The sequence below is a fragment of the Otolemur garnettii genome, unplaced genomic scaffold (assembly GCF_000181295.1).
Source record: "Otolemur garnettii isolate 467f Iridium unplaced genomic scaffold, OtoGar3 scaffold00093, whole genome shotgun sequence".
Lineage (NCBI taxonomy): Eukaryota > Metazoa > Chordata > Mammalia > Primates > Galagidae > Otolemur > Otolemur garnettii.
In genome coordinates, this window is record NW_003852488.1 from 6,008,350 (window position 1) to 6,017,498 (window position 9,149).

At 34.9% G+C, this 9,149-nt stretch overlaps 1 protein-coding gene across 2 annotated transcripts in view; it reads left to right on the forward strand.

Annotated features, from left to right (window-relative positions):
• The window catches only part of ABHD18 (abhydrolase domain containing 18), a 49,018-nt gene that overhangs the window by 6,144 nt on the left and 33,725 nt on the right, over positions 1–9,149 (forward strand). The window contains exons 2-4 of one of the 2 annotated variants that reach the window (XM_012808735.2): positions 437–545; positions 1,727–1,811; positions 5,598–5,698. In XM_012808735.2, coding sequence (XP_012664189.1) covers positions 454–545; positions 1,727–1,811; positions 5,598–5,698 — 278 coding nt within the window. In that variant the 5' untranslated portion in view covers positions 437–453. Of the gene's footprint in view, positions 1–436; positions 546–1,726; positions 1,812–5,597; positions 5,699–7,654; positions 7,767–9,149 lie in introns of those variants that run through there. The other variant, XM_023516573.1, reaches the window with a different exon arrangement.

The following is a 9,149-nucleotide window of genomic DNA, read 5'->3' on the forward strand; positions in this document are numbered from 1 at the left end:
TAATCTTTCCTCAGAGCTGTTGGCAAGTTTAAATGAGAGAGCAAGAGAAACAGACAGAGAAAGGGAGGGAGAGAATGTGTGTGTATGTCTGTAGTTTTAAAATAGTTCCTGGCAGATAATATAGTACTTCATAAATATCATCCGCTGCTACTGACATCCAACAGTTAGTGGGTACTTTTTAGTCATTGTACTGAGGATGGGAAGATCCTTCCTACCCTAGAGGAATTCATAGTTTAATGAAGTTCAAGAGTGTATATCTTTCTACTTTCAACTCAGTTCTTTTTTTCTGAATCTTTTATCTTGTTTCCAGAGGAATTCATTCAAGGATTTTCTCTGTCTTTAATTTTACTTAATATTCAAAGAAATGATTAGGAAATTGACCTACTGCCTTCATAAGTAAAATATTTTAGGGTTCTTTTAAATTTTGTTTTCACAGATGCTTGTTTGCTACTAATGGGTGTAAGCAAGTTAGATGTTCTTTATCGGAGACTTCTCCTTACAAAACTTTTTATCAGAGGATGGGGAAGACCAGAAGATCTCAAAAGGTAAGCATTTTTTTTCTTAAATACTGTCCTGAATTTGTTATTTTAGTAAATATTTAAAATTTTATTTGTTATAAAATCCTCTATGCTCAAATACAGACTGATTGTCCAGCAAATTAAACTATATAAAATATAATTATTTCCTTTAGTCTTTTTAGTCATTTCTCTTCATTTTTAGCCCATATCATCAAAAATTGGACAACTATAAAAATAATTCAGGTATTAAAATAAAGAGCTCTTAGAACCATAAAATAAGGCCTAGGCTGATGGATTACTTGAGCTCAGGTGTTTGAGACCAGCCTGAGAAAGAGAAAGAACCCCATCTCTAAAAATCGCTGGGTGTGGTGTCAGACTTCTGTAGTCCCAGCTACTCAGGAGGCAGAGTTGCTTGAGCTCAAAAATTTTAGGTTGCTGTGAGCTATGATACTACGGCACCTACTAAGGGTGTCAAAGTGAGACTCTGTCTCAATAAGAAAAAAAAAAGAAAGAAAGAAAAAGAAACATAAAATCAAGTTTTGGGTTTGTTTTTTTTTTTTGAGATAGTGTCTCACTCTGGCTCCCTGGGTAGAACGCTGTGGCATTATAGTTCATAGCAACCTCAAGTTCTTGGGCTCTAGCAATCCTCTTGCCTCAGTTTTTCTATTTTCATTAGCAGTAGGGTCTCACTCTTGCTCAACCTGGTCTCGAACTCCCAAGCTCAAGTGATCCAACCACCTTGGCCTCCCAGAGTGCTAGGATTACAGATGTGAGCAATGGCCCATAAACTAGATTTTTAACTTCAATAATTATTAAGCTGATTAAAGTTGTATGTGGTATCCAGGGACTGAGTTTTCTTGGGTGAGCTGAATTTGTAATGGCTATAAAACTGGACTACACTGTAGCTCATATAAAAATATGGCCTAAAGAAAATGCATTTTTAGGATTGATACCTTTAATTTTGAGTCTTATATGTGTTAATTACTTTTTGAACACTGTTGTTCCTCACATTTTTCTGAGAGAAGTGTCCAGTTTGACAAAAAGCAACAGTCTAATATTTTCTTAATCATCAAAATTAAATTTTAATAATGGCTTATGAACTAGATTTGCTAATTTTTAACTACTATTCTTCAGTCTCAATTATAATGGGTAAAATAGATGATATAAAAGTTGAATTGTTTTCCTTTTTGTCTTGTTTCCCATAATAGACTCTTTGAATTCAGAAAGGTGATTGGAAATCGAGAAAGATGCCAGAATCTGGTTTCAAAGGATTATCCAGTATATATCGATAAGGTATTCAAATAAAAGAAATACAATTGTAGAAATTCTAATTTAACATAAATATGTTGAAATATAACAATAAACATGAAAACATGAGTGAAGTATGGATTTTTCATTTAAAGCCCAGCATTTAAAGAATACTATTTGTACCCTGAGTATTTTTAATAACTATATTCATATATATTTGGGAGCATATATTTAGTACTTAACCAAATATTGGAAAGTATTTAGGCTGACTCTTTCCAGGTCTGATTTTATATCTTTATGCTTAGGAGAGTTAAAGAAAATAATGCAATATTATAGAAGACTAATAAGCATTAAAATGCAGTAATCTAGTTGGAGAATCAACATGTAAGGAGTTACTAGCAAAAAACTGTTAAATAGTACCAGGGAAAATGTTATCAGATATAGTTAATTGCTGCAAAAATGGTAGAAAGAAAATGCCATAAAATTCGAGAAAAAAAGAATGTTTTATATTTTGATTTTTAAGCAGCCAACTGATTTTCTGTATAATATTTCTAGGTTTATGTAATTGGATACTTTGAGGTATTGTTGGAGAGGGAATAAAATGGATGGGCTTCATATATTCTTCACTTCCCTTCAACCAAAGTAATTTTATCTGTATTTCTTGTGTATTACATATATTTAGATTTCTTTTTTCAAAAGAGTTCCACTGTTAAAAGCCAGTGTTTTATAAATTGAATAAATTGAAAATCCTCCCTTTACATCATAGTTGTCCCTTCGTATCTTCTGAAATTTTGTTAAATATTTCTATATTCTCTATTTTTTCTATTAAAAATTACAGGCTAAAAAGTAAAAATGAAAAGTCTCCTTTAATCTCTGCCACTTTCTACCACCTAATTCTATCTTCTTCCCAAAGGGGAATTACTGTTAAGATTTTAGAATACATTCTTATAGACCCTTCACCCTTATTTTTTTTTAAATTGAGATATAATTTATATGCCATATAATTTACCCTTTTAAAGTACACAGTTGATTCGTTTCTTAATTATCTTACCAATGTGTATGACCATCTCCCTTGTCACTATCTAATTCCAGAAAATTTTCATAGTCCTAAAAAGAAACCCTGTACCTATTCAGTGTCACTTCCTATTGCCCCTATCACCTTCTGGCAATCGCTAATCTGCTTTCTGTTCATGGATTTGCCTATTCTGGACATTTCTTATAAATGGAATCATACACTGTGTGACCAGTTGTGTCTGGCTTTTTCACTTAGCATGTTTTGAAGGTTTATTTATGTTGTATCATTCAATAAAAACTTCATTCTTTTCTGTGGTATTCATTGTCATGTTATCCCACATTTTGTTTATCCGTTCATAAGTCAATGGGTATTTGTAATGCTTCCATTTTTTTGGCTATTGTAATAATGTTGCTAGGAAAATTCATGTACAACTTTTTGTGTGAATATGTTTTCAGTTCTCTTGTATGTACACTGGTAATTATTTAATTTTTGATGAACTAATTGTCAAACTGTTTTCCAAAGTGACTGCCCCATTTTTATATTTTTACTACCAGTATATAAGTGTTCCAATTTTGCCATGTTCTTGCCAACATTTGTACTTGTTCAAGCCATCCATGTGGGTCTAAATGTATTTCATTGTGGTTTTGACTAGCATTTCACTAATGACAATGAAACTGAATATCTTTTCATGTGCTTATAGGCCATTTGGATATCTTGTTTGGAAAAATGTGTTTTCATATCCTTTGCTTGTTTATTTATTTTATTTCTATTTATTTATTTATTTATTTTTGGAGACAGAGTCTCACTCTGTTGCCCAGGATAGAGTGCTGAGACATCATAGCTCACAGCAACCTCAAACTCTTGGGCTCAAGTGATTCTCTTGCCTCAGCCTCCCAAGTAGCTGTGACTGTAGGTGCCAGCCACACACCCATCTATTTTTAGAGACAGGGGTCTTGCTCTGTCTCAGGGTGGTCTTGAACCTGTGAGCTCAGGCAATCTACCTGCCTTGGCCTCCCAGAGTGCTAGGATTACAGGCGTGAGCCACCACGCCTGGCCCCTTTGCTTGTTTTTAAATTAAGTTATTCATCTTTTTATTGTTGAGCTATAGCTTGCTTAATTTTAAAATCTCTAATATGTATATTATGATGTGTAGGTCTAAAATTCCTTTTTCTTACCAAATTGTCAGCTATCCAAATGCTATCTGCTAAATTATTATTCTCTTCCATAGTAGTTTGTTATGCCTCCTTTATTAAATAATAATGTATTCATTTCTTCTGTTCCTTTATCAAAAAACTTATTCTTTTAAAATACAGGATGGCTATAAAGTTTGTCCAGATTAACTATTTGAGTTGCAGATGAACTTTATGGCCACCTTGTATATAAGAAAACTTGAAACCTATACTAATATTCACAAAAAAAGACTAAAATGGAAAGGAGGGCAGTGCCAATAGCTCAGTGTGTAGGGCGCCGGACATATACACCAAGGCTGGAGAGTTTGAATGCAGCCCCGGGGGCCAAAACCAACAATGACAACTGCAACAACAAAAAAAAATAGCCCTGTGATGTGGCGGGCACCTTTAGTCCTAGCTACTTGGGAGGCTAAGGCAAGAGAATTGCTTAACCCCAAGAGTTTGAGGTTGCTGTGAGCTGGGACACCACAGCACTCTACCCAGGGGGACAGCTTGAGACTCTTGTCTCTAAATAAATAAATAAATGGAAAGATTATTAAAAATTTAATAATCTGAAGCATTATTAATGCTCCTTAAGCATTTTTTTAAAATGTAATAACTGTCCAATTAAAGTATTTAGTTTAGAACTTAGATTCATAAAAGCATCTTACAATAATTTGAGTTAGATATATGAGAGGACAATCAGTTGAGGAATACTCTGAAAACGAGTGCTAAGGAAAGACTAGTTCAGTCATGTATTAATGAATATTATAAAGCTGCAGGTATCACTACAGCATGATATTGGTACAGAAATAAAAGGCTAATAAGATCTAATAAGGGATTGAAAATAACTTGCAGAAGTTTATGGAAATTTAGTATATGATAAATACTATTTTAAGTTAGTTATAAAAAAATGTGGATTATTTAATAAATGAGAATTGCACGATTGGCTAGAATTTGTGTTTTTTAAAAAAAGCTGAAGGTATTTTAGCAACCACGAGTAAGGATTTCTGTTTCAGATTTTAATGAAAATACATGGTAGTTTACTGTTACTTTTAATTTTGACTAATGCCCTGAAACAGAGTTTTTAAAATAAATAATTATATATATTTGAGGGGAAACATAAGTATAGGTATTAAATGTTAGCAAATACCTTGTATATGCAGAAATCACTTTTTTCTTATTTACTATGTTGATGTGACTCATTATACCAGTAGATTATTTTATATTGAACCATTTGATGTCTAATGATTTAAATATCAACATACTTGATGTCAACTCTTATTTGATGATGGTAAATTATTCTTGCAATTTGTAAATTGTTCTTATTATTATTTTATATGGTTGAATGTTGCTGAATTCTCTTAACTAGTATTTTAAGTTATTGCATGTCAATGTATGAGTGAGATTTATTTGTAGTTTATTTTCCCAACTAAATCGTAACAAAGGGTGTAGAAAAGAACAAAATGTGTGTGGGTAGGAATCGTGTTTTTAGAAAGCATGGGGCAGAGAGGGAGCAAAAAGGATATAGTAGTAGGCATTGAAAAATAATTTTAATTGAATAGAACTTTTTATTAGGAAATTATTCATGATAGACCAAGATATCTTAGTCTACCTGTATACATTTTAGTTTTGATTTTCTTTTAGATTGAAGAGCAGTCAGACTGTAAGATTCTAGATGGACACTTTGTTTCCCCCATGGCCCATTATGTGCCTGATATCATGCCAGTTGAATCTGTTATTGCAAGGTAAGAATTTTTGTCCAAAAAGTTGAACTAGTAAGTGTTTTATGTTCATTGAAATTATATCAACACCATGTTATTTCAGATTACTTGGGAGAAACAAGACAGGTACTAAATTATTGAGAAAGATGAATTGGAATAGTAGTCCACAATCTTTTTGGTACCAGGGCTTCATAGAAGACATCCCCTACCCTCACCCCTAGGAGTAGTTTTGATATGAGTCTGTAAGCAATTTGTTTATTATGGTCTCTGTGCAGACCTCTCTGCTAATGATAACTGTTATTTGCAGCCACTCCCTGGCACTAGCATCACTGCCTTAGACCCACTTTAGATCATTAAGCATTAGAGTCTTGTAAGGAGCACATCACTTAGATCCCTTGCATGCTCAGTTTACAGTAGGGTTCAGGCTCCTGTGAGCATCTAATGCTCTAATGCTCATTAGACAGAAGGTGGAGCTTAGGCAGTGATGTCAGTGGTAAGGAGCAGCTATAACTACAGATGAAACTTATGCAGTGTGCAGAATCAGAAGATATTTTAATCTTCTAAGGACAAAAGTAGTATATGTACAAGGATGTTCATTGAAGCACTGTATATAGTTGCAAAAATTTCATAATGCCTGCGTGTTCAACAGTAGAGGACTAGCTCATTATTTATACTGTGGATACTATGGTAGATATGGAAATACGGTCACAATATGTGAAAGTTTAAGAAATTAATGTAAATGATTGTTTAATCCCATTTTTGTAAGCACATAATCTTGTACACACAGTCACACAGAAAAGTTCCCAAAGGATGTTTATGAATTTGCCAGTCACGTTTATCTTTGAGTAGAAAAATTTTGGCTTCTAAAACCTCAGTTTGAAATTTCTAAAATATATGTGTGTTGCATTTGTAATAGAAAGAAAAGAAAAAAATATATATATATATATTTATTTTGAGTCAGAGTCTCACTTTGTCGCCCTGAGTAGAGTGCTGTAGCATCACAGCTCACAGCAACCTCAAACTCTTGGGCTTAAGCGATTCTCTTGCCTCAGTCTCCCAAGTAGCTGGGACTACAGACACCCACCACAACACCTGGCTACATAATCAGGTTTTTAAAAAAATTGATGGACAGCTCAGCACCAGTAGCACAGTGATTATGGCACCAGCCACATGCACCAAGGGTGGTGGGTTGGAATCGCCCAAGCCAGCTAAACAACAATGACAACTGCAACAAAAAAAATAGCCAGGGGTTGTGGTAGGCGCCTGTAATCCCAGCTATTTGGGAGGCTGAGGCAAGAGAATCACTGAAGTCCAAGAGTTTGAGGTTGCTGTGAGCTGTGACACTGCAGTATTCTACTGAGAGAGACAAAGTGAGACTCTGTCTCAAAAAAAATAAAGAGGGGTGAGGGAGGGGAGGGTGATTGACAGGATCACACTTATGGTTCATCCTATAAGGGTACTTGTGAATCTCTCTAAATGTAGAATATAAATGTCTTAACACAATAACTAAGAAAAAGACATGAAAGCTATGTTAACCAGTTGGATGAAAGTACTTCAAATTGTATACAGAAACAGTACACTGTACCCCATGATAGTATTAATGTACACTGTTATGATTTAATAAAAAAAAAATTAACAAATAAATAAAAGAAAGAAAAAATTAATGGACTAGAGAGTTCCTATAGAAAAAAAAAATTTTTTTTTTGAGATAGTCTCACCATGTCACCCTTGGTAGAGTGCCATGGTGTCCCAGCTAACAACAACCTCAAACTCTTAGACGTAAGTGATTCTCTTACTTTAGCCTCCCTAGTAGCTGAGACTACAGATGCCCACCAAAAGGCCTCACTTTTTTTTTTTCTTTTTTTCTTTTTTTTTGAGACAGTCTCTCTTTGTCGCCCTCAGTAGAGTGCTGTGCTGGCTATTTTTTTGTTATTGTTGTTGTAGTTGTCATTGTTGTTTGGCAGGTCTGAGCCAGGTTTGAACCTGCCAGCCCCAGGGTATGTGGCCAGTGCCCTAACCATTGAGCTACGGGCGTCGAGCCAAAAGAAAGATATTTTTAATTGAAGAAACTAAAGAACGTGTAGTAACTCAGGTAAGACAGACTACAGAGATTTGCTAAGTAAAGCTCCTCGGGATGATTTGTAATTAAGACATCAGTTTGTGAATGTAAATGAATATTCTAAAATAACTGAGTTTGGGCTGGGCATGGTGGCTAGGACTTACGAGGCCGAGGTGGGTTGTGGTGGGCGCCTATAGTCCCAGCTACTTGGGAGGTTGAGGAAAAGGATCGCTTGAGTTTGAGGTTGCTGTGAGCTATGATGCCACAGCACTCTACCAAAGGGGACAAAGTGAGACTGTCTCAAAAATAATAATAAAATAAAATACCTGCATTTCTTAGGTAAATAATTATATAATAGTTGAGATTGGGCTTTTTGGATTTTCTTATATCATTAATTTGCTTTGTTGACCCACTTATCACAGATAGTACAGAGGTTAATTTTAGCGCAATCTTGTTAATGGGTTTTAAAAATTGGGTTTTTGTTTGTTTTTTGGGGGGGTTGACACTTTTTAAAATTTTGAATTAATATCTATAAGGGTTACATATGAATAGGTTACGTTGTTTGCATTTATTAGGTAATATCTTAGTTGTAGTTGAGTCCTTCACCCAGGTGGTGTTCCATATACCCCTATCTTTTTACCCTTTATGTAGGAACTTATTGACCTCCCTCTCCAATTCCACCTTCTTGAATTTATTTGTGTTTTTCTCTTATGTGGGCCTGTAGTTGTTCTGTTATACCCGGGAGTTCCACAAAAACCACACTGCCAAACAAGTTACATTTAAAGAGGAGTCCTTTTATTGAAGAGCCAGCAGGCAACTGCCTTAATGTCCCAACATGGGGTTTCTGAGAGCAACCCCGAGTGCTTAAGGGGTCGGGTTTTTAAAAAAGCCTTGGTCTGCATCCTGGTTGGCACACAGGCTGTCCAGGTGTATCCAGGTAGGGTAGCAAGCAAGCAGTGTACAGAAGCAGAATTTTGCAGTTAGTCATATGTCATGCATCTTTGTTTTAATATTTTCCCTCTACTAAAACTAATATTTAATATTTTCCTGTACATCTTAGTTTCAGTACTTTCCCCACCTGGTATCGTTTAAAGGTCAGTCTAGGGACAGCTGGTGCCTTCTGATTTGTTTCCCAGGGAGTTAGGCAACCATGAAACTGGGAGTAAACTAGAAGCAAGAAATGAATTAGTACTTTCTCATTTATCTTGGGGGTGAACTAGACTTATTTCATTTTTCTGAAAGCTTGCAGCCTGGAAATTTGCCAGGAGTTAACTGGTATCTTTCCATTATAGCTTAGGCCTGAGACCTTTCTGCCTTAGCCTAGGTCCACTAGGCCTAACAGTTCATCTACTAGTTTCAAAAAAAGTATTGCATGGGATGCTTGCTTTTCCATTTTTCTTTTTTTTTTTTTTTTTT